The 27642-nt window shown below is 54.4% G+C and overlaps 11 protein-coding genes across 11 annotated transcripts; 4 read left to right on the forward strand and 7 right to left on the reverse strand.

Annotated features, from left to right (window-relative positions):
* The first annotated feature begins 377 nt into the window (after window positions 1–377).
* On the forward strand, window positions 378–761 carry LOC119458508 (histone H2A). The gene has a single exon (XM_037720344.2). It carries the CDS (start codon window positions 387–389, stop codon window positions 759–761), a length of 375 nt encoding a protein of 124 aa, XP_037576272.2. The 5' UTR covers window positions 378–386.
* Window positions 762–1651: 890 nt separating this feature from the next.
* On the reverse strand, window positions 1652–2286 carry LOC119458509 (histone H3). The gene has a single exon (XM_037720345.2). It carries the CDS (start codon window positions 2171–2173, stop codon window positions 1763–1765), a length of 411 nt encoding a protein of 136 aa, XP_037576273.1. The 5' UTR covers window positions 2174–2286; the 3' UTR covers window positions 1652–1762.
* Window positions 2287–4800: 2514 nt separating this feature from the next.
* LOC119458511 (uncharacterized) lies at window positions 4801–12426 on the reverse strand. Its single transcript, XM_037720348.2, has 3 exons — window positions 11799–12426; window positions 8826–9185; window positions 4801–5126 (listed from the first exon to the last, which is right to left on the reverse strand). The coding sequence occupies exons 1-3, from the start codon at window positions 12226–12228 to the stop codon at window positions 4801–4803; spliced, it is 1116 nt and encodes a 371-aa protein (XP_037576276.2). The 5' UTR covers window positions 12229–12426.
* LOC119458510 (histone H2B) lies at window positions 6731–7108 on the reverse strand. Its single transcript, XM_037720347.2, has one exon. The coding sequence runs from the start codon at window positions 7103–7105 to the stop codon at window positions 6731–6733; it is 375 nt and encodes a 124-aa protein (XP_037576275.1). The 5' UTR covers window positions 7106–7108.
* Window positions 7371–7745, forward strand: LOC125946479 (histone H2A-like). The gene has a single exon (XM_049669990.1). It carries the CDS (start codon window positions 7371–7373, stop codon window positions 7743–7745), a length of 375 nt encoding a protein of 124 aa, XP_049525947.1.
* A 1287-nt stretch (window positions 12427–13713) lies between the features above and the next one.
* On the reverse strand, window positions 13714–14091 carry LOC119458512 (histone H2B). Its single transcript, XM_037720349.2, has one exon. It carries the CDS (start codon window positions 14086–14088, stop codon window positions 13714–13716), a length of 375 nt encoding a protein of 124 aa, XP_037576277.1. The 5' UTR covers window positions 14089–14091.
* Window positions 14092–14347: 256 nt separating this feature from the next.
* On the forward strand, window positions 14348–14728 carry LOC119459246 (histone H2A). Its single transcript, XM_037721062.2, has one exon. It carries the CDS (start codon window positions 14354–14356, stop codon window positions 14726–14728), a length of 375 nt encoding a protein of 124 aa, XP_037576990.1. The 5' UTR covers window positions 14348–14353.
* An 890-nt stretch (window positions 14729–15618) lies between these two features.
* LOC119458513 (histone H3) lies at window positions 15619–16253 on the reverse strand. Its single transcript, XM_037720350.2, has one exon. The coding sequence runs from the start codon at window positions 16138–16140 to the stop codon at window positions 15730–15732; it is 411 nt and encodes a 136-aa protein (XP_037576278.1). The 5' UTR covers window positions 16141–16253; the 3' UTR covers window positions 15619–15729.
* Window positions 16254–18768: 2515 nt separating this feature from the next.
* Window positions 18769–26516, reverse strand: LOC119458515 (uncharacterized). The gene is made up of 3 exons (XM_037720352.2): window positions 25766–26516; window positions 22793–23152; window positions 18769–19094 (listed from the first exon to the last, which is right to left on the reverse strand). Exons 1-3 carry the CDS (start codon window positions 26061–26063, stop codon window positions 18769–18771), a joined length of 984 nt encoding a protein of 327 aa, XP_037576280.1. The 5' UTR covers window positions 26064–26516.
* On the reverse strand, window positions 20698–21075 carry LOC119458514 (histone H2B). The gene has a single exon (XM_037720351.2). It carries the CDS (start codon window positions 21070–21072, stop codon window positions 20698–20700), a length of 375 nt encoding a protein of 124 aa, XP_037576279.1. The 5' UTR covers window positions 21073–21075.
* On the forward strand, window positions 21338–21712 carry LOC125946480 (histone H2A-like). Its single transcript, XM_049669991.1, has one exon. It carries the CDS (start codon window positions 21338–21340, stop codon window positions 21710–21712), a length of 375 nt encoding a protein of 124 aa, XP_049525948.1.
* Window positions 26517–27642: the final 1126 nt, after the last annotated feature.

Below are 27642 nucleotides of genomic sequence, written 5' to 3' on the forward strand. Positions count from 1 at the left end.
AGATGTAGATGGAGAAGCTCTCCTTCCTGCGGCGCTTCTTCTTCTTCTTGTCGGTGGCGCGCACATTCTTCTGCGCCTTGCCGGCCTTCTTCACGGCCTTACCGCTCGGCTGGGGAGGCATAGCGATGCGATGCGATCAGGCGAGCGAGCGAGATCGGACTACGCGCGTCGCCGCGTTACGCCGGCCTTTTATTTGGGGGAGGGGTGTTCACGCGACCCGCGGAAGCCGCGCGCGCCATTGGTCCGCGCGGCTTCTCGCCCTCTCCCGCGCTCCCCTGAGCGTGGTCGCGGCGGCCGGAACCTGCACAACCACGCACACATCGTTGAGAGATCGCGAGAGTAGCACATTAGTTGTCGTCTCTCGTCTCATCAGCAGCAGCATCACCATGTCCGGACGTGGCAAAGGAGGCAAGGCAAAGGGCAAGAGCAAGACCCGTTCCAGCCGTGCGGGTCTCCAGTTCCCCGTGGGCCGTATCCACCGTCTCCTGCGCAAGGGAAACTACGCTGAGCGCGTCGGAGCGGGCGCTCCCGTCTACCTCGCGGCCGTCCTCGAGTACCTGGCTGCCGAAGTGCTCGAGCTCGCCGGCAACGCGGCTCGCGACAACAAGAAGACCAGGATCATCCCCCGCCACCTGCAGCTGGCCATCCGCAACGACGAGGAGCTGAACAAGCTGCTCTCCGGCGTTACCATCGCGCAGGGCGGCGTGTTGCCCAACATCCAAGCCGTGCTTCTGCCCAAGAAGACCGAGAAGAAGGCGTAAGCGAGCTGCTCTCCCTCCATCAAGCCGGAGTTGCAGGCTCGTCCTCGCACGACAACCCAACGGTCCTTGTCAGGACCACCCAAAATGCGTGTGACGGCAGGGTGTTGCTTTGCAATCCCGTTCTCCGCACCCGTTTCCCTCTGTTTGAATTTTTCTTTCTAAACGACCGCAATCGTGGCTCGGTGAGATTGCTGCTAGAATCTCTCGCTGCACGTAATTAATTGGCCAGCATTCGCCGGCGCTATCAATTGCCTCGGGAGGAGCAAGAAAGAAAGACGAACGCGAGCCGGCCCTTATGATTGCGCCACATACACAGACTTTGCTCGAATAAACGTGGACAAGCGAGTGATGCACACATCGCTAGACGAACGAATAGCCGTCAATTGGGCGTGTGCTAAACTGGAAAAAGCGCTACTGAAACGGAGACTTTCCCATTGATATATCGAACACGTTAAACTGTGCTTCTTCATTTTTTTTTTTTTTTTCAGCGATATTGGCCTCGTGATGAGCTACAGAGAGATACTATAGTTGCAAAGGGTGAAAGATACGCTTAAAGTGCAGCGCGATAGCTGTCTCTCAACACGTTCATTCTGCATATACGAACGCCGTAAAGGAAGGGGAAAAAAAAAAATGCAATTTTTCCTCTTGCTAGTAGTGGTTTTTCCATCGCGAACTGCACGAAAGCTTGCACGCAACATCTGCTGTCGTTGTAATTTTGTTTTCGAGCACGAAACAACTAGCACAGGCACTTTATTTTGATTCGTGCTCGGTCAGTACTCACCACTTGCGTATCGTGCGAAGCACCACCTCGCCTCCTCAGCATATGTATATATCCCATCCAGCCGAGCACACACAGACAGACCACACCGAGAGGGGTACGGTTCGGAGTACGTGGTCTCGCGTATTCCCGTAGCCGAAGCAGACATGTAGGTGGTCCTGAGAAGGACCGTTTTGTGTTGCTTGCCTGACGCAAGGCTGCGCGGTGCAGACAGCGGTCGAACTTAGGCACGCTCGCCACGGATGCGGCGGGCCAGCTGGATGTCCTTGGGCATGATGGTAACGCGCTTGGCATGGATGGCGCACAGGTTGGTGTCCTCGAAGAGACCGACCAGGTAGGCCTCGCTAGCCTCCTGAAGAGCCATCACAGCCGAGCTCTGGAATCGCAGGTCGGTCTTGAAGTCCTGCGCGATTTCCCTCACCAGGCGCTGGAACGGCAGCTTGCGGATCAGCAGCTCGGTCGACTTCTGGTAACGACGGATTTCACGCAGGGCCACGGTGCCCGGCCTATAACGATGCGGCTTCTTGACACCGCCGGTGGCAGGTGCACTCTTGCGAGCAGCCTTGGTGGCAAGCTGCTTACGCGGAGCCTTCCCGCCGGTACTCTTGCGGGCGGTTTGCTTTGTCCTGGCCATAGCGGAAGAAGGAGACGGGAGCGTCCAAACTCGTCGACTGCCGGAGTGAGACTGCTGGCCCCTGCGCACAGCGCGGTCGTGCTTCCCCTCAGTGCTCTTCCCCTCTCCAACTCACCCGCCGCCGATTGGCCAACGCCAGCGCAGCCGTGTCCGTACGCGGGGCGGCGCGCACGCCGGCGTTCGCCAGGATGCTGGAAGCCAGCCGTTTTCGCGCGTCCGCGTTGTTCGCGGCTACGCAGAGCGCATGTCGAGGCAATTGAATTGCATTTAAACATGACAGCATGCTGCGCCGTTCTCTTTCGTTTCAGCCAACACCACAATCACCGCCATACCGGCACGCATCGCGAAGTGGCACCACCTGATGTGAGACCGCACCATTACTGCTGGCGGCGGTCACCTCAGCACCCACCTCGCGATCCCGGCACATGGCGACAACTGCGGGCGACGCAAAACGCGCGTGAAACGTGTGAGCAACGTCCGCTGCATTGATGTGAATCGCGACGACTCCACGATACCTTCTGGGAAGCCAACTTCATCTTTTCTGGTCGCGAAGTCGCCAGCAAGCTATCTCGCACGTACACGCTCGCTAGCGCACTTTCCCATGTACATATATCTGAACACCACACTTCGCATATACTTAGGCAGGTGTGTAACGCGCGTTAACAGACTGCGACAGCTGATTCGGCCTTCAAAAGCTACGCACAGCCAATACCACGCAGGGCCCTTACACAATCATTCACCGTGCTATCAACGAGTGCTTTGCGGCCCGCGTCGAGAGGCAGTTACGGCGCTGCACTTTTCTCTTCTCTTCCTTTTCAAAACCACTCACACACACGGCGGCCGCCGCTCTCAGACAACCCCCCAATCTTACGAATCCGGAAGCCCTCGCTATGCTGCACCTAATAACCGCACGCTTTTTTTTTTACTTTCAGGTAATGCCTGTTGACGCCGCATTGTTGTTTGTATTTCTTCCACATGACACCAACAATCGTCATAACCACACCGTGCTTCAGACAGCACCTACATTGTTTCTTCGTTATTCCCACGGGCTAGCTTTCTCTGGTTCATTCCCGCTCCCCGGAACGAGTTCACCGCAGGAGCAATGGCACTCCTGCCGACTTATTTCGGTAAAGCTCAGCTCTGCGGCTGGCGGAAAAATCGCTCTTCTCGGCAGCTACTGCGCAGTGGCCGGATCAGCGGGAGTTTCTTTATTTATGCCCTAATTTTAATTACAATCGTTGTTGAAAAGTCAAATGCACAGGAGGGAAACCCTTCAATCTTCCTACCTCCGTAATTCAGCGATAGAAATGGAAAAGGCAATTCCGCAAATATCAATACAACTAAAGCGAACACAATTCAAGTACACCTCAGTAAACTATACTGCTCACGTGCGTGCATCACTTTTTGCAAACAAAGCAACAGTTTCTCACATAGCGTGCAAATTTATGTATCACATTTCTCCTCTTTACATGTGTTGTTTGTTCTCTTTGTGTAGTTTAGACGATTGCGGTATGGCTTTCAGCTACTGAGTTGTGTAATGTTCGCTTACTTAGTTTTGTGCATTACATTCCACGCACTCCATGAAATATCTGCTCCCTTAAGTGCCTTCCGCTCTCTCTCTCTCTCTCATGCGACAAGTTTCGTTCACATGAGCCGAGTGGTTGCATCGTAAAATATTTTTATTGCGTGCTACATGTATTTGAATGGGCAAGTCAGAGTTGGCTCCCCGGAAGCTTCACGAACGCCGAGTGTGACCGCATTCAGAAAGACACAATAAGGGGGACACAATTATTGAACAACTGCCGCGTTTCATCAAAACAATGCGCATGTATGCCACTGCCTTGTGTAATTTAATTTGTCTACCCCTTGAGCCATGGCCTCATTTTCCTATACTCGTCACAGCGCGATTGGCCAGCACGACCACGAACACCGACGCACGAGAAAACAACGGGTGCTAGTGAAAATAATAAAACGAAAGTGAGTCTGCTTCGCGCGACCCTTTTTGTGCCTCGATATACGCACCTACCTAGCTAGCTAGTAAATTTACCCTTTGGTTTCACACGTCAGTCGCACCGCGCTGATTCCCCGCCGCCCATCGGACTCTATAGGATGCAATGGAATGTGGAACAGGCCAGCATCTGAGATTTTAGCGCTGCAAAATGACCTCTTTATTATTATTATTATTATCTTATTTTGTTCCCCCCCCCCCCATCGCCATTCCACTGCGGCTGCCTCATTCAGTCCCAATCAAACACGACAGCGGTGCTGCACCAACGAACAGCACGTCGCAGTAGCACAGCGTTGAAATTTTAGCAATGCGGCACTTAGTAGCGAGCGCAAACGCATGTAGCAAAAAGCTCGCCTTACGCTACCACCTACTGTGAATAAACGCGGTTGCGCTCGCTCACCTGACCAAATTCACCGCGCGTCTCGCGCACGGCTGCTGGGCACGCTCCATAACCGATCACAAGAAAATGGAATGCAAAGAGGGAAAACGGATCAGGAGATCGCGAATCCTGCGGATCACTGCCGAAGCATCAAGTGGGTAGCCCTGAAGAGGGCTGTTGGGTTCTTCACAGGAGTTCGGTGCGCTGCTGGCAAACGACGCCGGGCACGTGTGCAGCTGCTTAGCCTCCGAAACCGTAGAGGGTGCGGCCCTGGCGCTTCAGAGCGTACACGACGTCCATGGCTGTGACGGTCTTGCGCTTGGCGTGCTCAGTGTAGGTGACGGCATCCCGGATCACGTTCTCGAGGAACACCTTGAGGACACCGCGCGTCTCCTCGTAGATCAGGCCAGAGATGCGCTTGACACCACCACGGCGAGCGAGACGACGGATGGCAGGCTTGGTGATGCCCTGGATGTTGTCACGCAAGACCTTGCGATGACGCTTGGCGCCACCCTTGCCGAGCCCCTTGCCGCCCTTGCCACGTCCAGACATTTCGGCTGTTGCTGCTGCTTCGGAGCGAGTCAGGAAAGCGAATGCCGTGTTCCGGGGCGCGCGCGGCCCAACTCGGCTTCGCCGCCGCCGGAGAAAGGGGGGCGAGGAGGAAAGCAAGCGGCGCGCGCCCATTGGCTCACCGGCGCCGCCGCTTCTCTTCGCGAGTGTGTCGCTGGTGGACGCACTGAGCCCTCTATTGACCACGCGCGGAGTGAAATTGAAATAAATGGCTTCAGCAAAACAAAACAATCGTGCACTTGCACATAACACTGCAACGCAGGCCTATTGTGCCCTAATTTTATTTTTTGTTGCTGCAGTTAGTGACTTTTGTTCCTTCAAAGATGAATTAACAAAATTAAAAACGCCTCGCCCTGCATTCGCAACGACAAAACGAACAATCCAACAACTCGTGGTGCTAGGTTGCGCCCGCTGCTCGAGTTCCACCTCCCCGGAAGAAAAAAAAAAAAAAAAAAAAAAGCTTCCTTGCATTCTCGTTTTAATTACTCGTTGCATGCATCTTTACCACGACTACGCTTGCATTATAACCTTCGTAGCTGCTGGAAAGCACGGCGCGAGCACGACTTCAAGCTGAGCCGCGCGACCATCGTTCACTTGGTCACGAATCGCTAAACAGCCAGCACTCGTGATCGGTTCGCCTTAGGCGTTTTAAATTTTGCGCTTAGGCTGCGTCCCCTTGTGGCAACACGACCGTCAAATTTCGTCGTCATAGCTTGCGTAATCTCCCAGATAACGGCAGCCGAAATAGCCAAACACGCCCGCGTGGTTCCAATCCAGCATTCTGGGGGACGGAAGAGGGCGAGGATACAGAGCTCCGACCTCCTCCTCCTCTCGGCCATTGCCGCCGGCGCGCAGCGCGTCTCCTCCACGGAGAGACAGTTATCGCGCTGCACTTAATCACAAACTTTTTTACCCTTTAAACGGCCATAGCAGTTTGCGGAAAGCGCGCGCAGCATTTTGCTAATATTACTTGAAGTTTCTCCTAATCAGTGTTCCTCTAGCTAGGACATTTCTTGCACCTGTCAAGCGATTTCCGCAGCCCAGTCCCTGCTACACCGCTCACATCTAAACATGACACTGCCCTTGCAGGAGGCTTTGAATTCAGCACTCCAGCCTCGAGGACAGTCGTATGCGTGTCAACCGCCGCCAAGAGTACGTTCTCGTAGACGCAATTGCTTTTCGCAAACGTACAGGCGAGCGAGCCGCAAGACCGCGTCGGATAAGAAAAAAAAAAAAAAAAAAAGAGAGAGAGGACAAGAAGCTGCGTTGTAATAATTACACTACACTACGCTCGGCTCGCATAAGGCAAAACTATCGACCGACGCAGCGTTACAACACGCATTCCGTCGTTCGCACTAGTAGGAACGCGCATTATGCATGCTCGTGTGCCTGTTGTTGTGCTCAGTGCATGTTGTTATGTTTTTTTCTACTACTAAGAGGCGCGCTGTCGGAAAGCGCACGCAACACGTAAACAAAACAAGAGGGAAAACGGACGGAATCGTCGCGAGATTCTCGCTACATCCCAATGCCAATGCAGACACTTTGGGTGGCTCTGACAAGAGCCGTTGGGTGTTGGCTGGGCGGTCGAGCGCTCGGTCGCCTACTTGGAGCTGGTGTACTTGGTGACGGCTTTGGTGCCCTCGGACACGGCGTGCTTGGCCAGCTCGCCCGGCAGCAGCAGACGCACGGCAGTCTGGATCTCCCGGCTCGTGATGGTCGAGCGCTTGTTGTAGTGAGCCAGACGGGACGACTCGGCGGCGATGCGCTCGAAGATGTCGTTCACGAAGCTGTTCATGATGGACATGGCCTTGCTGGAGACTCCAGTGTCGGGGTGCACCTGCTTCAGCACCTTGTAGATGTAGATGGAGAAGCTCTCCTTCCTGCGGCGCTTCTTCTTCTTCTTGTCGGTGGCGCGCACATTCTTCTGCGCCTTGCCGGCCTTCTTCACGGCCTTACCGCTCGGCTGGGGAGGCATAGCGATGCGATGCGATCAGGCGAGCGAGCGAGATCGGACTACGCGCGTCGCCGCGTTACGCCGGCCTTTTATTTGGGGGAGGGGTGTTCACGCGACCCGCGGAAGCCGCGCGCGCCATTGGTCCGCGCGGCTTCTCGCCCTCTCCCGCGCTCCCCTGAGCGTGGTCGCGGCGGCCGGAACCTGCACAACCACGCACACATCGTTGAGAGATCGCGAGAGTAGCACATTAGTTGTCGTCTCTCGTCTCATCAGCAGCAGCATCACCATGTCCGGACGTGGCAAAGGAGGCAAGGCAAAGGGCAAGAGCAAGACCCGTTCCAGCCGTGCGGGTCTCCAGTTCCCCGTGGGCCGTATCCACCGTCTCCTGCGCAAGGGAAACTACGCTGAGCGCGTCGGAGCGGGCGCTCCCGTCTACCTCGCGGCCGTCCTCGAGTACCTGGCTGCCGAAGTGCTCGAGCTCGCCGGCAACGCGGCTCGCGACAACAAGAAGACCAGGATCATCCCCCGCCACCTGCAGCTGGCCATCCGCAACGACGAGGAGCTGAACAAGCTGCTCTCCGGCGTTACCATCGCGCAGGGCGGCGTGTTGCCCAACATCCAAGCCGTGCTTCTGCCCAAGAAGACCGAGAAGAAGGCGTAAGCGAGCTGCTCTCCCTCCATCAAGCCGGAGTTGCAGGCTCGTCCTCGCACGACAACCCAACGGTCCTTGTCAGGACCACCCAAAATGCGTGTGACGGCAGGGTGTTGCTTTGCAATCCCGTTCTCCGCACCCGTTTCCCTCTGTTTGAATTTTTCTTTCTAAACGACCGCAATCGTGGCTCGGTGAGATTGCTGCTAGAATCTCTCGCTGCACGTAATTAATTGGCCAGCATTCGCCGGCGCTATCAATTGCCTCGGGAGGAGCAAGAAAGAAAGACGAACGCGAGCCGGCCCTTATGATTGCGCCACATACACAGACTTTGCTCGAATAAACGTGGACAAGCGAGTGATGCACACATCGCTAGACGAACGAATAGCCGTCAATTGGGCGTGTGCTAAACTGGAAAAAGCGCTACTGAAACGGAGACTTTCCCATTGATATATCGAACACGTTAAACTGTGCTTCTTCATTTTTTTTTTTTTTTTCAGCGATATTGGCCTCGTGATGAGCTACAGAGAGATACTATAGTTGCAAAGGGTGAAAGATACGCTTAAAGTGCAGCGCGATAGCTGTCTCTCAACACGTTCATTCTGCATATACGAACGCCGTAAAGGAAGGGGAAAAAAAAAATGCAATTTTTCCTCTTGCTAGTAGTGGTTTTTCCATCGCGAACTGCACGAAAGCTTGCACGCAACATCTGCTGTCGTTGTAATTTTGTTTTCGAGCACGAAACAACTAGCACAGGCACTTTATTTTGATTCGTGCTCGGTCAGTACTCACCACTTGCGTATCGTGCGAAGCACCACCTCGCCTCCTCAGCATATGTATATATCCCATCCAGCCGAGCACACACAGACAGACCACACCGAGAGGGGTACGGTTCGGAGTACGTGGTCTCGCGTATTCCCGTAGCCGAAGCAGACATGTAGGTGGTCCTGAGAAGGACCGTTTTGTGTTGCTTGCCTGACGCAAGGCTGCGCGGTGCAGACAGCGGTCGAACTTAGGCACGCTCGCCACGGATGCGGCGGGCCAGCTGGATGTCCTTGGGCATGATGGTAACGCGCTTGGCATGGATGGCGCACAGGTTGGTGTCCTCGAAGAGACCGACCAGGTAGGCCTCGCTAGCCTCCTGAAGAGCCATCACAGCCGAGCTCTGGAATCGCAGGTCGGTCTTGAAGTCCTGCGCGATTTCCCTCACCAGGCGCTGGAACGGCAGCTTGCGGATCAGCAGCTCGGTCGACTTCTGGTAACGACGGATTTCACGCAGGGCCACGGTGCCCGGCCTATAACGATGCGGCTTCTTGACACCGCCGGTGGCAGGTGCACTCTTGCGAGCAGCCTTGGTGGCAAGCTGCTTACGCGGAGCCTTCCCGCCGGTACTCTTGCGGGCGGTTTGCTTTGTCCTGGCCATAGCGGAAGAAGGAGACGGGAGCGTCCAAACTCGTCGACTGCCGGAGTGAGACTGCTGGCCCCTGCGCACAGCGCGGTCGTGCTTCCCCTCAGTGCTCTTCCCCTCTCCAACTCACCCGCCGCCGATTGGCCAACGCCAGCGCAGCCGTGTCCGTACGCGGGGCGGCGCGCACGCCGGCGTTCGCCAGGATGCTGGAAGCCAGCCGTTTTCGCGCGTCCGCGTTGTTCGCGGCTACGCAGAGCGCATGTCGAGGCAATTGAATTGCATTTAAACATGACAGCATGCTGCGCCGTTCTCTTTCGTTTCAGCCAACACCACAATCACCGCCATACCGGCACGCATCGCGAAGTGGCACCACCTGATGTGAGACCGCACCATTACTGCTGGCGGCGGTCACCTCAGCACCCACCTCGCGATCCCGGCACATGGCGACAACTGCGGGCGACGCAAAACGCGCGTGAAACGTGTGAGCAACGTCCGCTGCATTGATGTGAATCGCGACGACTCCACGATACCTTCTGGGAAGCCAACTTCATCTTTTCTGGTCGCGAAGTCGCCAGCAAGCTATCTCGCACGTACACGCTCGCTAGCGCACTTTCCCATGTACATATATCTGAACACCACACTTCGCATATACTTAGGCAGGTGTGTAACGCGCGTTAACAGACTGCGACAGCTGATTCGGCCTTCAAAAGCTACGCACAGCCAATACCACGCAGGGCCCTTACACAATCATTCACCGTGCTATCAACGAGTGCTTTGCGGCCCGCGTCGAGAGGCAGTTACGGCGCTGCACTTTTCTCTTCTCTTCCTTTTCAAAACCACTCACACACACGGCGGCCGCCGCTCTCAGACAACCCCCCAATCTTACGAATCCGGAAGCCCTCGCTATGCTGCACCTAATAACCGCACGCTTTTTTTTTTTACTTTCAGGTAATGCCTGTTGACGCCGCATTGTTGTTTGTATTTCTTCCACATGACACCAACAATCGTCATAACCACACCGTGCTTCAGACAGCACCTACATTGTTTCTTCGTTATTCCCACGGGCTAGCTTTCTCTGGTTCATTCCCGCTCCCCGGAACGAGTTCACCGCAGGAGCAATGGCACTCCTGCCGACTTATTTCGGTAAAGCTCAGCTCTGCGGCTGGCGGAAAAATCGCTCTTCTCGGCAGCTACTGCGCAGTGGCCGGATCAGCGGGAGTTTCTTTATTTATGCCCTAATTTTAATTACAATCGTTGTTGAAAAGTCAAATGCACAGGAGGGAAACCCTTCAATCTTCCTACCTCCGTAATTCAGCGATAGAAATGGAAAAGGCAATTCCGCAAATATCAATACAACTAAAGCGAACACAATTCAAGTACACCTCAGTAAACTATACTGCTCACGTGCGTGCATCACTTTTTGCAAACAAAGCAACAGTTTCTCACATAGCGTGCAAATTTATGTATCACATTTCTCCTCTTTACATGTGTTGTTTGTTCTCTTTGTGTAGTTTAGACGATTGCGGTATGGCTTTCAGCTACTGAGTTGTGTAATGTTCGCTTACTTAGTTTTGTGCATTACATTCCACGCACTCCATGAAATATCTGCTCCCTTAAGTGCCTTCCGCTCTCTCTCTCTCTCTCATGCGACAAGTTTCGTTCACATGAGCCGAGTGGTTGCATCGTAAAATATTTTTATTGCGTGCTACATGTATTTGAATGGGCAAGTCAGAGTTGGCTCCCCGGAAGCTTCACGAACGCCGAGTGTGACCGCATTCAGAAAGACACAATAAGGGGGACACAATTATTGAACAACTGCCGCGTTTCATCAAAACAATGCGCATGTATGCCACTGCCTTGTGTAATTTAATTTGTCTACCCCTTGAGCCATGGCCTCATTTTCCTATACTCGTCACAGCGCGATTGGCCAGCACGACCACGAACACCGACGCACGAGAAAACAACGGGTGCTAGTGAAAATAATAAAACGAAAGTGAGTCTGCTTCGCGCGACCCTTTTTGTGCCTCGATATACGCACCTACCTAGCTAGCTAGTAAATTTACCCTTTGGTTTCACACGTCAGTCGCACCGCGCTGATTCCCCGCCGCCCATCGGACTCTATAGGATGCAATGGAATGTGGAACAGGCCAGCATCTGAGATTTTAGCGCTGCAAAATGACCTCTTTATTATTATTATTATTATCTTATTTTGTTCCCCCCCCCCCCATCGCCATTCCACTGCGGCTGCCTCATTCAGTCCCAATCAAACACGACAGCGGTGCTGCACCAACGAACAGCACGTCGCAGTAGCACAGCGTTGAAATTTTAGCAATGCGGCACTTAGTAGCGAGCGCAAACGCATGTAGCAAAAAGCTCGCCTTACGCTACCACCTACTGTGAATAAACGCGGTTGCGCTCGCTCACCTGACCAAATTCACCGCGCGTCTCGCGCACGGCTGCTGGGCACGCTCCATAACCGATCACAAGAAAATGGAATGCAAAGAGGGAAAACGGATCAGGAGATCGCGAATCCTGCGGATCACTGCCGAAGCATCAAGTGGGTAGCCCTGAAGAGGGCTGTTGGGTTCTTCACAGGAGTTCGGTGCGCTGCTGGCAAACGACGCCGGGCACGTGTGCAGCTGCTTAGCCTCCGAAACCGTAGAGGGTGCGGCCCTGGCGCTTCAGAGCGTACACGACGTCCATGGCTGTGACGGTCTTGCGCTTGGCGTGCTCAGTGTAGGTGACGGCATCCCGGATCACGTTCTCGAGGAACACCTTGAGGACACCGCGCGTCTCCTCGTAGATCAGGCCAGAGATGCGCTTGACACCACCACGGCGAGCGAGACGACGGATGGCAGGCTTGGTGATGCCCTGGATGTTGTCACGCAAGACCTTGCGATGACGCTTGGCGCCACCCTTGCCGAGCCCCTTGCCGCCCTTGCCACGTCCAGACATTTCGGCTGTTGCTGCTGCTTCGGAGCGAGTCAGGAAAGCGAATGCCGTGTTCCGGGGCGCGCGCGGCCCAACTCGGCTTCGCCGCCGCCGGAGAAAGGGGGGCGAGGAGGAAAGCAAGCGGCGCGCGCCCATTGGCTCACCGGCGCCGCCGCTTCTCTTCGCGAGTGTGTCGCTGGTGGACGCACTGAGCCCTCTATTGACCACGCGCGGAGTGAAATTGAAATAAATGGCTTCAGCAAAACAAAACAATCGTGCACTTGCACATAACACTGCAACGCAGGCCTATTGTGCCCTAATTTTATTTTTTGTTGCTGCAGTTAGTGACTTTTGTTCCTTCAAAGATGAATTAACAAAATTAAAAACGCCTCGCCCTGCATTCGCAACGACAAAACGAACAATCCAACAACTCGTGGTGCTAGGTTGCGCCCGCTGCTCGAGTTCCACCTCCCCGGAAGAAAAAAAAAAAAAAAAAAAAAAGCTTCCTTGCATTCTCGTTTTAATTACTCGTTGCATGCATCTTTACCACGACTACGCTTGCATTATAACCTTCGTAGCTGCTGGAAAGCACGGCGCGAGCACGACTTCAAGCTGAGCCGCGCGACCATCGTTCACTTGGTCACGAATCGCTAAACAGCCAGCACTCGTGATCGGTTCGCCTTAGGCGTTTTAAATTTTGCGCTTAGGCTGCGTCCCCTTGTGGCAACACGACCGTCAAATTTCGTCGTCATAGCTTGCGTAATCTCCCAGATAACGGCAGCCGAAATAGCCAAACACGCCCGCGTGGTTCCAATCCAGCATTCTGGGGGACGGAAGAGGGCGAGGATACAGAGCTCCGACCTCCTCCTCCTCTCGGCCATTGCCGCCGGCGCGCAGCGCGTCTCCTCCACGGAGAGACAGTTATCGCGCTGCACTTAATCACAAACTTTTTTACCCTTTAAACGGCCATAGCAGTTTGCGGAAAGCGCGCGCAGCATTTTGCTAATATTACTTGAAGTTTCTCCTAATCAGTGTTCCTCTAGCTAGGACATTTCTTGCACCTGTCAAGCGATTTCCGCAGCCCAGTCCCTGCTACACCGCTCACATCTAAACATGACACTGCCCTTGCAGGAGGCTTTGAATTCAGCACTCCAGCCTCGAGGACAGTCGTATGCGTGTCAACCGCCGCCAAGAGTACGTTCTCGTAGACGCAATTGCTTTTCGCAAACGTACAGGCGAGCGAGCCGCAAGACCGCGTCGGATAAGAAAAAAAAAAAAAAAAAAGAGAGAGAGGACAAGAAGCTGCGTTGTAATAATTACACTACACTACGCTCGGCTCGCATAAGGCAAAACTATCGACCGACGCAGCGTTACAACACGCATTCCGTCGTTCGCACTAGTAGGAACGCGCATTATGCATGCTCGTGTGCCTGTTGTTGTGCTCAGTGCATGTTGTTATGTTTTTTTCTACTACTAAGAGGCGCGCTGTCGGAAAGCGCACGCAACACGTAAACAAAACAAGAGGGAAAACGGACGGAATCGTCGCGAGATTCTCGCTACATCCCAATGCCAATGCAGACACTTTGGGTGGCTCTGACAAGAGCCGTTGGGTGTTGGCTGGGCGGTCGAGCGCTCGGTCGCCTACTTGGAGCTGGTGTACTTGGTGACGGCTTTGGTGCCCTCGGACACGGCGTGCTTGGCCAGCTCGCCCGGCAGCAGCAGACGCACGGCAGTCTGGATCTCCCGGCTCGTGATGGTCGAGCGCTTGTTGTAGTGAGCCAGACGGGACGACTCGGCGGCGATGCGCTCGAAGATGTCGTTCACGAAGCTGTTCATGATGGACATGGCCTTGCTGGAGACTCCAGTGTCGGGGTGCACCTGCTTCAGCACCTTGTAGATGTAGATGGAGAAGCTCTCCTTCCTGCGGCGCTTCTTCTTCTTCTTGTCGGTGGCGCGCACATTCTTCTGCGCCTTGCCGGCCTTCTTCACGGCCTTACCGCTCGGCTGGGGAGGCATAGCGATGCGATGCGATCAGGCGAGCGAGCGAGATCGGACTACGCGCGTCGCCGCGTTACGCCGGCCTTTTATTTGGGGGAGGGGTGTTCACGCGACCCGCGGAAGCCGCGCGCGCCATTGGTCCGCGCGGCTTCTCGCCCTCTCCCGCGCTCCCCTGAGCGTGGTCGCGGCGGCCGGAACCTGCACAACCACGCACACATCGTTGAGAGATCGCGAGAGTAGCACATTAGTTGTCGTCTCTCGTCTCATCAGCAGCAGCATCACCATGTCCGGACGTGGCAAAGGAGGCAAGGCAAAGGGCAAGAGCAAGACCCGTTCCAGCCGTGCGGGTCTCCAGTTCCCCGTGGGCCGTATCCACCGTCTCCTGCGCAAGGGAAACTACGCTGAGCGCGTCGGAGCGGGCGCTCCCGTCTACCTCGCGGCCGTCCTCGAGTACCTGGCTGCCGAAGTGCTCGAGCTCGCCGGCAACGCGGCTCGCGACAACAAGAAGACCAGGATCATCCCCCGCCACCTGCAGCTGGCCATCCGCAACGACGAGGAGCTGAACAAGCTGCTCTCCGGCGTTACCATCGCGCAGGGCGGCGTGTTGCCCAACATCCAAGCCGTGCTTCTGCCCAAGAAGACCGAGAAGAAGGCGTAAGCGAGCTGCTCTCCCTCCATCAAGCCGGAGTTGCAGGCTCGTCCTCGCACGACAACCCAACGGTCCTTGTCAGGACCACCCAAAATGCGTGTGACGGCAGGGTGTTGCTTTGCAATCCCGTTCTCCGCACCCGTTTCCCTCTGTTTGAATTTTTCTTTCTAAACGACCGCAATCGTGGCTCGGTGAGATTGCTGCTAGAATCTCTCGCTGCACGTAATTAATTGGCCAGCATTCGCCGGCGCTATCAATTGCCTCGGGAGGAGCAAGAAAGAAAGACGAACGCGAGCCGGCCCTTATGATTGCGCCACATACACAGACTTTGCTCGAATAAACGTGGACAAGCGAGTGATGCACACATCGCTAGACGAACGAATAGCCGTCAATTGGGCGTGTGCTAAACTGGAAAAAGCGCTACTGAAACGGAGACTTTCCCATTGATATATCGAACACGTTAAACTGTGCTTCTTCATTTTTTTTTTTTTTTTCAGCGATATTGGCCTCGTGATGAGCTACAGAGAGATACTATAGTTGCAAAGGGTGAAAGATACGCTTAAAGTGCAGCGCGATAGCTGTCTCTCAACACGTTCATTCTGCATATACGAACGCCGTAAAGGAAGGGGAAAAAAAAAAATGCAATTTTTCCTCTTGCTAGTAGTGGTTTTTCCATCGCGAACTGCACGAAAGCTTGCACGCAACATCTGCTGTCGTTGTAATTTTGTTTTCGAGCACGAAACAACTAGCACAGGCACTTTATTTTGATTCGTGCTCGGTCAGTACTCACCACTTGCGTATCGTGCGAAGCACCACCTCGCCTCCTCAGCATATGTATATATCCCATCCAGCCGAGCACACACAGACAGACCACACCGAGAGGGGTACGGTTCGGAGTACGTGGTCTCGCGTATTCCCGTAGCCGAAGCAGACATGTAGGTGGTCCTGAGAAGGACCGTTTTGTGTTGCTTGCCTGACGCAAGGCTGCGCGGTGCAGACAGCGGTCGAACTTAGGCACGCTCGCCACGGATGCGGCGGGCCAGCTGGATGTCCTTGGGCATGATGGTAACGCGCTTGGCATGGATGGCGCACAGGTTGGTGTCCTCGAAGAGACCGACCAGGTAGGCCTCGCTAGCCTCCTGAAGAGCCATCACAGCCGAGCTCTGGAATCGCAGGTCGGTCTTGAAGTCCTGCGCGATTTCCCTCACCAGGCGCTGGAACGGCAGCTTGCGGATCAGCAGCTCGGTCGACTTCTGGTAACGACGGATTTCACGCAGGGCCACGGTGCCCGGCCTATAACGATGCGGCTTCTTGACACCGCCGGTGGCAGGTGCACTCTTGCGAGCAGCCTTGGTGGCAAGCTGCTTACGCGGAGCCTTCCCGCCGGTACTCTTGCGGGCGGTTTGCTTTGTCCTGGCCATAGCGGAAGAAGGAGACGGGAGCGTCCAAACTCGTCGACTGCCGGAGTGAGACTGCTGGCCCCTGCGCACAGCGCGGTCGTGCTTCCCCTCAGTGCTCTTCCCCTCTCCAACTCACCCGCCGCCGATTGGCCAACGCCAGCGCAGCCGTGTCCGTACGCGGGGCGGCGCGCACGCCGGCGTTCGCCAGGATGCTGGAAGCCAGCCGTTTTCGCGCGTCCGCGTTGTTCGCGGCTACGCAGAGCGCATGTCGAGGCAATTGAATTGCATTTAAACATGACAGCATGCTGCGCCGTTCTCTTTCGTTTCAGCCAACACCACAATCACCGCCATACCGGCACGCATCGCGAAGTGGCACCACCTGATGTGAGACCGCACCATTACTGCTGGCGGCGGTCACCTCAGCACCCACCTCGCGATCCCGGCACATGGCGACAACTGCGGGCGACGCAAAACGCGCGTGAAACGTGTGAGCAACGTCCGCTGCATTGATGTGAATCGCGACGACTCCACGATACCTTCTGGGAAGCCAACTTCATCTTTTCTGGTCGCGAAGTCGCCAGCAAGCTATCTCGCACGTACACGCTCGCTAGCGCACTTTCCCATGTACATATATCTGAACACCACACTTCGCATATACTTAGGCAGGTGTGTAACGCGCGTTAACAGACTGCGACAGCTGATTCGGCCTTCAAAAGCTACGCACAGCCAATACCACGCAGGGCCCTTACACAATCATTCACCGTGCTATCAACGAGTGCTTTGCGGCCCGCGTCGAGAGGCAGTTACGGCGCTGCACTTTTCTCTTCTCTTCCTTTTCAAAACCACTCACACACACGGCGGCCGCCGCTCTCAGACAACCCCCCAATCTTACGAATCCGGAAGCCCTCGCTATGCTGCACCTAATAACCGCACGCTTTTTTTTTTTACTTTCAGGTAATGCCTGTTGACGCCGCATTGTTGTTTGTATTTCTTCCACATGACACCAACAATCGTCATAACCACACCGTGCTTCAGACAGCACCTACATTGTTTCTTCGTTATTCCCACGGGCTAGCTTTCTCTGGTTCATTCCCGCTCCCCGGAACGAGTTCACCGCAGGAGCAATGGCACTCCTGCCGACTTATTTCGGTAAAGCTCAGCTCTGCGGCTGGCGGAAAAATCGCTCTTCTCGGCAGCTACTGCGCAGTGGCCGGATCAGCGGGAGTTTCTTTATTTATGCCCTAATTTTAATTACAATCGTTGTTGAAAAGTCAAATGCACAGGAGGGAAACCCTTCAATCTTCCTACCTCCGTAATTCAGCGATAGAAATGGAAAAGGCAATTCCGCAAATATCAATACAACTAAAGCGAACACAATTCAAGTACACCTCAGTAAACTATACTGCTCACGTGCGTGCATCACTTTTTGCAAACAAAGCAACAGTTTCTCACATAGCGTGCAAATTTATGTATCACATTTCTCCTCTTTACATGTGTTGTTTGTTCTCTTTGTGTAGTTTAGACGATTGCGGTATGGCTTTCAGCTACTGAGTTGTGTAATGTTCGCTTACTTAGTTTTGTGCATTACATTCCACGCACTCCATGAAATATCTGCTCCCTTAAGTGCCTTCCGCTCTCTCTCTCTCTCTCATGCGACAAGTTTCGTTCACATGAGCCGAGTGGTTGCATCGTAAAATATTTTTATTGCGTGCTACATGTATTTGAATGGGCAAGTCAGAGTTGGCTCCCCGGAAGCTTCACGAACGCCGAGTGTGACCGCATTCAGAAAGACACAATAAGGGGGACACAATTATTGAACAACTGCCGCGTTTCATCAAAACAATGCGCATGTATGCCACTGCCTTGTGTAATTTAATTTGTCTACCCCTTGAGCCATGGCCTCATTTTCCTATACTCGTCACAGCGCGATTGGCCAGCACGACCACGAACACCGACGCACGAGAAAACAACGGGTGCTAGTGAAAATAATAAAACGAAAGTGAGTCTGCTTCGCGCGACCCTTTTTGTGCCTCGATATACGCACCTACCTAGCTAGCTAGTAAATTTACCCTTTGGTTTCACACGTCAGTCGCACCGCGCTGATTCCCCGCCGCCCATCGGACTCTATAGGATGCAATGGAATGTGGAACAGGCCAGCATCTGAGATTTTAGCGCTGCAAAATGACCTCTTTATTATTATTATTATTATCTTATTTTGTTCCCCCCCCCCCCATCGCCATTCCACTGCGGCTGCCTCATTCAGTCCCAATCAAACACGACAGCGGTGCTGCACCAACGAACAGCACGTCGCAGTAGCACAGCGTTGAAATTTTAGCAATGCGGCACTTAGTAGCGAGCGCAAACGCATGTAGCAAAAAGCTCGCCTTACGCTACCACCTACTGTGAATAAACGCGGTTGCGCTCGCTCACCTGACCAAATTCACCGCGCGTCTCGCGCACGGCTGCTGGGCACGCTCCATAACCGATCACAAGAAAATGGAATGCAAAGAGGGAAAACGGATCAGGAGATCGCGAATCCTGCGGATCACTGCCGAAGCATCAAGTGGGTAGCCCTGAAGAGGGCTGTTGGGTTCTTCACAGGAGTTCGGTGCGCTGCTGGCAAACGACGCCGGGCACGTGTGCAGCTGCTTAGCCTCCGAAACCGTAGAGGGTGCGGCCCTGGCGCTTCAGAGCGTACACGACGTCCATGGCTGTGACGGTCTTGCGCTTGGCGTGCTCAGTGTAGGTGACGGCATCCCGGATCACGTTCTCGAGGAACACCTTGAGGACACCGCGCGTCTCCTCGTAGATCAGGCCAGAGATGCGCTTGACACCACCACGGCGAGCGAGACGACGGATGGCAGGCTTGGTGATGCCCTGGATGTTGTCACGCAAGACCTTGCGATGACGCTTGGCGCCACCCTTGCCGAGCCCCTTGCCGCCCTTGCCACGTCCAGACATTTCGGCTGTTGCTGCTGCTTCGGAGCGAGTCAGGAAAGCGAATGCCGTGTTCCGGGGCGCGCGCGGCCCAACTCGGCTTCGCCGCCGCCGGAGAAAGGGGGGCGAGGAGGAAAGCAAGCGGCGCGCGCCCATTGGCTCACCGGCGCCGCCGCTTCTCTTCGCGAGTGTGTCGCTGGTGGACGCACTGAGCCCTCTATTGACCACGCGCGGAGTGAAATTGAAATAAATGGCTTCAGCAAAACAAAACAATCGTGCACTTGCACATAACACTGCAACGCAGGCCTATTGTGCCCTAATTTTATTTTTTGTTGCTGCAGTTAGTGACTTTTGTTCCTTCAAAGATGAATTAACAAAATTAAAAACGCCTCGCCCTGCATTCGCAACGACAAAACGAACAATCCAACAACTCGTGGTGCTAGGTTGCGCCCGCTGCTCGAGTTCCACCTCCCCGGAAGAAAAAAAAAAAAAAAAAAAAAAGCTTCCTTGCATTCTCGTTTTAATTACTCGTTGCATGCATCTTTACCACGACTACGCTTGCATTATAACCTTCGTAGCTGCTGGAAAGCACGGCGCGAGCACGACTTCAAGCTGAGCCGCGCGACCATCGTTCACTTGGTCACGAATCGCTAAACAGCCAGCACTCGTGATCGGTTCGCCTTAGGCGTTTTAAATTTTGCGCTTAGGCTGCGTCCCCTTGTGGCAACACGACCGTCAAATTTCGTCGTCATAGCTTGCGTAATCTCCCAGATAACGGCAGCCGAAATAGCCAAACACGCCCGCGTGGTTCCAATCCAGCATTCTGGGGGACGGAAGAGGGCGAGGATACAGAGCTCCGACCTCCTCCTCCTCTCGGCCATTGCCGCCGGCGCGCAGCGCGTCTCCTCCACGGAGAGACAGTTATCGCGCTGCACTTAATCACAAACTTTTTTACCCTTTAAACGGCCATAGCAGTTTGCGGAAAGCGCGCGCAGCATTTTGCTAATATTACTTGAAGTTTCTCCTAATCAGTGTTCCTCTAGCTAGGACATTTCTTGCACCTGTCAAGCGATTTCCGCAGCCCAGTCCCTGCTACACCGCTCACATCTAAACATGACACTGCCCTTGCAGGAGGCTTTGAATTCAGCACTCCAGCCTCGAGGACAGTCGTATGCGTGTCAACCGCCGCCAAGAGTACGTTCTCGTAGACGCAATTGCTTTTCGCAAACGTACAGGCGAGCGAGCCGCAAGACCGCGTCGGATAAGAAAAAAAAAAAAAAAAAAGAGAGAGAGGACAAGAAGCTGCGTTGTAATAATTACACTACACTACGCTCGGCTCGCATAAGGCAAAACTATCGACCGACGCAGCGTTACAACACGCATTCCGTCGTTCGCACTAGTAGGAACGCGCATTATGCATGCTCGTGTGCCTGTTGTTGTGCTCAGTGCATGTTGTTATGTTTTTTTCTACTACTAAGAGGCGCGCTGTCGGAAAGCGCACGCAACACGTAAACAAAACAAGAGGGAAAACGGACGGAATCGTCGCGAGATTCTCGCTACATCCCAATGCCAATGCAGACACTTTGGGTGGCTCTGACAAGAGCCGTTGGGTGTTGGCTGGGCGGTCGAGCGCTCGGTCGCCTACTTGGAGCTGGTGTACTTGGTGACGGCTTTGGTGCCCTCGGACACGGCGTGCTTGGCCAGCTCGCCCGGCAGCAGCAGACGCACGGCAGTCTGGATCTCCCGGCTCGTGATGGTCGAGCGCTTGTTGTAGTGAGCCAGACGGGACGACTCGGCGGCGATGCGCTCGAAGATGTCGTTCACGAAGCTGTTCATGATGGACATGGCCTTGCTGGAGACTCCAGTGTCGGGGTGCACCTGCTTCAGCACCTTGTAGATGTAGATGGAGAAGCTCTCCTTCCTGCGGCGCTTCTTCTTCTTCTTGTCGGTGGCGCGCACATTCTTCTGCGCCTTGCCGGCCTTCTTCACGGCCTTACCGCTCGGCTGGGGAGGCATAGCGATGCGATGCGATCAGGCGAGCGAGCGAGATCGGACTACGCGCGTCGCCGCGTTACGCCGGCCTTTTATTTGGGGGAGGGGTGTTCACGCGACCCGCGGAAGCCGCGCGCGCCATTGGTCCGCGCGGCTTCTCGCCCTCTCCCGCGCTCCCCTGAGCGTGGTCGCGGCGGCCGGAACCTGCACAACCACGCACACATCGTTGAGAGATCGCGAGAGTAGCACATTAGTTGTCGTCTCTCGTCTCATCAGCAGCAGCATCACCATGTCCGGACGTGGCAAAGGAGGCAAGGCAAAGGGCAAGAGCAAGACCCGTTCCAGCCGTGCGGGTCTCCAGTTCCCCGTGGGCCGTATCCACCGTCTCCTGCGCAAGGGAAACTACGCTGAGCGCGTCGGAGCGGGCGCTCCCGTCTACCTCGCGGCCGTCCTCGAGTACCTGGCTGCCGAAGTGCTCGAGCTCGCCGGCAACGCGGCTCGCGACAACAAGAAGACCAGGATCATCCCCCGCCACCTGCAGCTGGCCATCCGCAACGACGAGGAGCTGAACAAGCTGCTCTCCGGCGTTACCATCGCGCAGGGCGGCGTGTTGCCCAACATCCAAGCCGTGCTTCTGCCCAAGAAGACCGAGAAGAAGGCGTAAGCGAGCTGCTCTCCCTCCATCAAGCCGGAGTTGCAGGCTCGTCCTCGCACGACAACCCAACGGTCCTTGTCAGGACCACCCAAAATGCGTGTGACGGCAGGGTGTTGCTTTGCAATCCCGTTCTCCGCACCCGTTTCCCTCTGTTTGAATTTTTCTTTCTAAACGACCGCAATCGTGGCTCGGTGAGATTGCTGCTAGAATCTCTCGCTGCACGTAATTAATTGGCCAGCATTCGCCGGCGCTATCAATTGCCTCGGGAGGAGCAAGAAAGAAAGACGAACGCGAGCCGGCCCTTATGATTGCGCCACATACACAGACTTTGCTCGAATAAACGTGGACAAGCGAGTGATGCACACATCGCTAGACGAACGAATAGCCGTCAATTGGGCGTGTGCTAAACTGGAAAAAGCGCTACTGAAACGGAGACTTTCCCATTGATATATCGAACACGTTAAACTGTGCTTCTTCATTTTTTTTTTTTTTTTCAGCGATATTGGCCTCGTGATGAGCTACAGAGAGATACTATAGTTGCAAAGGGTGAAAGATACGCTTAAAGTGCAGCGCGATAGCTGTCTCTCAACACGTTCATTCTGCATATACGAACGCCGTAAAGGAAGGGGAAAAAAAAAATGCAATTTTTCCTCTTGCTAGTAGTGGTTTTTCCATCGCGAACTGCACGAAAGCTTGCACGCAACATCTGCTGTCGTTGTAATTTTGTTTTCGAGCACGAAACAACTAGCACAGGCACTTTATTTTGATTCGTGCTCGGTCAGTACTCACCACTTGCGTATCGTGCGAAGCACCACCTCGCCTCCTCAGCATATGTATATATCCCATCCAGCCGAGCACACACAGACAGACCACACCGAGAGGGGTACGGTTCGGAGTACGTGGTCTCGCGTATTCCCGTAGCCGAAGCAGACATGTAGGTGGTCCTGAGAAGGACCGTTTTGTGTTGCTTGCCTGACGCAAGGCTGCGCGGTGCAGACAGCGGTCGAACTTAGGCACGCTCGCCACGGATGCGGCGGGCCAGCTGGATGTCCTTGGGCATGATGGTAACGCGCTTGGCATGGATGGCGCACAGGTTGGTGTCCTCGAAGAGACCGACCAGGTAGGCCTCGCTAGCCTCCTGAAGAGCCATCACAGCCGAGCTCTGGAATCGCAGGTCGGTCTTGAAGTCCTGCGCGATTTCCCTCACCAGGCGCTGGAACGGCAGCTTGCGGATCAGCAGCTCGGTCGACTTCTGGTAACGACGGATTTCACGCAGGGCCACGGTGCCCGGCCTATAACGATGCGGCTTCTTGACACCGCCGGTGGCAGGTGCACTCTTGCGAGCAGCCTTGGTGGCAAGCTGCTTACGCGGAGCCTTCCCGCCGGTACTCTTGCGGGCGGTTTGCTTTGTCCTGGCCATAGCGGAAGAAGGAGACGGGAGCGTCCAAACTCGTCGACTGCCGGAGTGAGACTGCTGGCCCCTGCGCACAGCGCGGTCGTGCTTCCCCTCAGTGCTCTTCCCCTCTCCAACTCACCCGCCGCCGATTGGCCAACGCCAGCGCAGCCGTGTCCGTACGCGGGGCGGCGCGCACGCCGGCGTTCGCCAGGATGCTGGAAGCCAGCCGTTTTCGCGCGTCCGCGTTGTTCGCGGCTACGCAGAGCGCATGTCGAGGCAATTGAATTGCATTTAAACATGACAGCATGCTGCGCCGTTCTCTTTCGTTTCAGCCAACACCACAATCACCGCCATACCGGCACGCATCGCGAAGTGGCACCACCTGATGTGAGACCGCACCATTACTGCTGGCGGCGGTCACCTCAGCACCCACCTCGCGATCCCGGCACATGGCGACAACTGCGGGCGACGCAAAACGCGCGTGAAACGTGTGAGCAACGTCCGCTGCATTGATGTGAATCGCGACGACTCCACGATACCTTCTGGGAAGCCAACTTCATCTTTTCTGGTCGCGAAGTCGCCAGCAAGCTATCTCGCACGTACACGCTCGCTAGCGCACTTTCCCATGTACATATATCTGAACACCACACTTCGCATATACTTAGGCAGGTGTGTAACGCGCGTTAACAGACTGCGACAGCTGATTCGGCCTTCAAAAGCTACGCACAGCCAATACCACGCAGGGCCCTTACACAATCATTCACCGTGCTATCAACGAGTGCTTTGCGGCCCGCGTCGAGAGGCAGTTACGGCGCTGCACTTTTCTCTTCTCTTCCTTTTCAAAACCACTCACACACACGGCGGCCGCCGCTCTCAGACAACCCCCCAATCTTACGAATCCGGAAGCCCTCGCTATGCTGCACCTAATAACCGCACGCTTTTTTTTTTACTTTCAGGTAATGCCTGTTGACGCCGCATTGTTGTTTGTATTTCTTCCACATGACACCAACAATCGTCATAACCACACCGTGCTTCAGACAGCACCTACATTGTTTCTTCGTTATTCCCACGGGCTAGCTTTCTCTGGTTCATTCCCGCTCCCCGGAACGAGTTCACCGCAGGAGCAATGGCACTCCTGCCGACTTATTTCGGTAAAGCTCAGCTCTGCGGCTGGCGGAAAAATCGCTCTTCTCGGCAGCTACTGCGCAGTGGCCGGATCAGCGGGAGTTTCTTTATTTATGCCCTAATTTTAATTACAATCGTTGTTGAAAAGTCAAATGCACAGGAGGGAAACCCTTCAATCTTCCTACCTCCGTAATTCAGCGATAGAAATGGAAAAGGCAATTCCGCAAATATCAATACAACTAAAGCGAACACAATTCAAGTACACCTCAGTAAACTATACTGCTCACGTGCGTGCATCACTTTTTGCAAACAAAGCAACAGTTTCTCACATAGCGTGCAAATTTATGTATCACATTTCTCCTCTTTACATGTGTTGTTTGTTCTCTTTGTGTAGTTTAGACGATTGCGGTATGGCTTTCAGCTACTGAGTTGTGTAATGTTCGCTTACTTAGTTTTGTGCATTACATTCCACGCACTCCATGAAATATCTGCTCCCTTAAGTGCCTTCCGCTCTCTCTCTCTCTCTCATGCGACAAGTTTCGTTCACATGAGCCGAGTGGTTGCATCGTAAAATATTTTTATTGCGTGCTACATGTATTTGAATGGGCAAGTCAGAGTTGGCTCCCCGGAAGCTTCACGAACGCCGAGTGTGACCGCATTCAGAAAGACACAATAAGGGGGACACAATTATTGAACAACTGCCGCGTTTCATCAAAACAATGCGCATGTATGCCACTGCCTTGTGTAATTTAATTTGTCTACCCCTTGAGCCATGGCCTCATTTTCCTATACTCGTCACAGCGCGATTGGCCAGCACGACCACGAACACCGACGCACGAGAAAACAACGGGTGCTAGTGAAAATAATAAAACGAAAGTGAGTCTGCTTCGCGCGACCCTTTTTGTGCCTCGATATACGCACCTACCTAGCTAGCTAGTAAATTTACCCTTTGGTTTCACACGTCAGTCGCACCGCGCTGATTCCCCGCCGCCCATCGGACTCTATAGGATGCAATGGAATGTGGAACAGGCCAGCATCTGAGATTTTAGCGCTGCAAAATGACCTCTTTATTATTATTATTATTATCTTATTTTGTTCCCCCCCCCCCCCATCGCCATTCCACTGCGGCTGCCTCATTCAGTCCCAATCAAACACGACAGCGGTGCTGCACCAACGAACAGCACGTCGCAGTAGCACAGCGTTGAAATTTTAGCAATGCGGCACTTAGTAGCGAGCGCAAACGCATGTAGCAAAAAGCTCGCCTTACGCTACCACCTACTGTGAATAAACGCGGTTGCGCTCGCTCACCTGACCAAATTCACCGCGCGTCTCGCGCACGGCTGCTGGGCACGCTCCATAACCGATCACAAGAAAATGGAATGCAAAGAGGGAAAACGGATCAGGAGATCGCGAATCCTGCGGATCACTGCCGAAGCATCAAGTGGGTAGCCCTGAAGAGGGCTGTTGGGTTCTTCACAGGAGTTCGGTGCGCTGCTGGCAAACGACGCCGGGCACGTGTGCAGCTGCTTAGCCTCCGAAACCGTAGAGGGTGCGGCCCTGGCGCTTCAGAGCGTACACGACGTCCATGGCTGTGACGGTCTTGCGCTTGGCGTGCTCAGTGTAGGTGACGGCATCCCGGATCACGTTCTCGAGGAACACCTTGAGGACACCGCGCGTCTCCTCGTAGATCAGGCCAGAGATGCGCTTGACACCACCACGGCGAGCGAGACGACGGATGGCAGGCTTGGTGATGCCCTGGATGTTGTCACGCAAGACCTTGCGATGACGCTTGGCGCCACCCTTGCCGAGCCCCTTGCCGCCCTTGCCACGTCCAGACATTTCGGCTGTTGCTGCTGCTTCGGAGCGAGTCAGGAAAGCGAATGCCGTGTTCCGGGGCGCGCGCGGCCCAACTCGGCTTCGCCGCCGCCGGAGAAGGGGGGCGAGGAGGAAAGCAAGCGGCGCGCGCCCATTGGCTCACCGGCGCCGCCGCTTCTCTTCGCGAGTGTGTCGCTGGTGGACGCACTGAGCCCTCTATTGACCACGCGCGGAGTGAAATTGAAATAAATGGCTTCAGCAAAACAAAACAATCGTGCACTTGCACATAACACTGCAACGCAGGCCTATTGTGCCCTAATTTTATTTTTTGTTGCTGCAGTTAGTGACTTTTGTTCCTTCAAAGATGAATTAACAAAATTAAAAACGCCTCGCCCTGCATTCGCAACGACAAAACGAACAATCCAACAACTCGTGGTGCTAGGTTGCGCCCGCTGCTCGAGTTCCACCTCCCCGGAAGAAAAAAAAAAAAAAAAAAAAAGCTTCCTTGCATTCTCGTTTTAATTACTCGTTGCATGCATCTTTACCACGACTACGCTTGCATTATAACCTTCGTAGCTGCTGGAAAGCACGGCGCGAGCACGACTTCAAGCTGAGCCGCGCGACCATCGTTCACTTGGTCACGAATCGCTAAACAGCCAGCACTCGTGATCGGTTCGCCTTAGGCGTTTTAAATTTTGCGCTTAGGCTGCGTCCCCTTGTGGCAACACGACCGTCAAATTTCGTCGTCATAGCTTGCGTAATCTCCCAGATAACGGCAGCCGAAATAGCCAAACACGCCCGCGTGGTTCCAATCCAGCATTCTGGGGGACGGAAGAGGGCGAGGATACAGAGCTCCGACCTCCTCCTCCTCTCGGCCATTGCCGCCGGCGCGCAGCGCGTCTCCTCCACGGAGAGACAGTTATCGCGCTGCACTTAATCACAAACTTTTTTACCCTTTAAACGGCCATAGCAGTTTGCGGAAAGCGCGCGCAGCATTTTGCTAATATTACTTGAAGTTTCTCCTAATCAGTGTTCCTCTAGCTAGGACATTTCTTGCACCTGTCAAGCGATTTCCGCAGCCCAGTCCCTGCTACACCGCTCACATCTAAACATGACACTGCCCTTGCAGGAGGCTTTGAATTCAGCACTCCAGCCTCGAGGACAGTCGTATGCGTGTCAACCGCCGCCAAGAGTACGTTCTCGTAGACGCAATTGCTTTTCGCAAACGTACAGGCGAGCGAGCCGCAAGACCGCGTCGGATAAGAAAAAAAAAAAAAAAAAAAAGAGAGAGAGGACAAGAAGCTGCGTTGTAATAATTACACTACACTACGCTCGGCTCGCATAAGGCAAAACTATCGACCGACGCAGCGTTACAACACGCATTCCGTCGTTCGCACTAGTAGGAACGCGCATTATGCATGCTCGTGTGCCTGTTGTTGTGCTCAGTGCATGTTGTTATGTTTTTTTCTACTACTAAGAGGCGCGCTGTCGGAAAGCGCACGCAACACGTAAACAAAACAAGAGGGAAAACGGACGGAATCGTCGCGAGATTCTCGCTACATCCCAATGCCAATGCAGACACTTTGGGTGGCTCTGACAAGAG

The sequence above is a fragment of the Dermacentor silvarum genome, chromosome 7 (genome assembly GCF_013339745.2).
Source record: "Dermacentor silvarum isolate Dsil-2018 chromosome 7, BIME_Dsil_1.4, whole genome shotgun sequence".
In the NCBI taxonomy this organism is placed as follows: Eukaryota; Metazoa; Arthropoda; class Arachnida; order Ixodida; family Ixodidae; genus Dermacentor; species Dermacentor silvarum.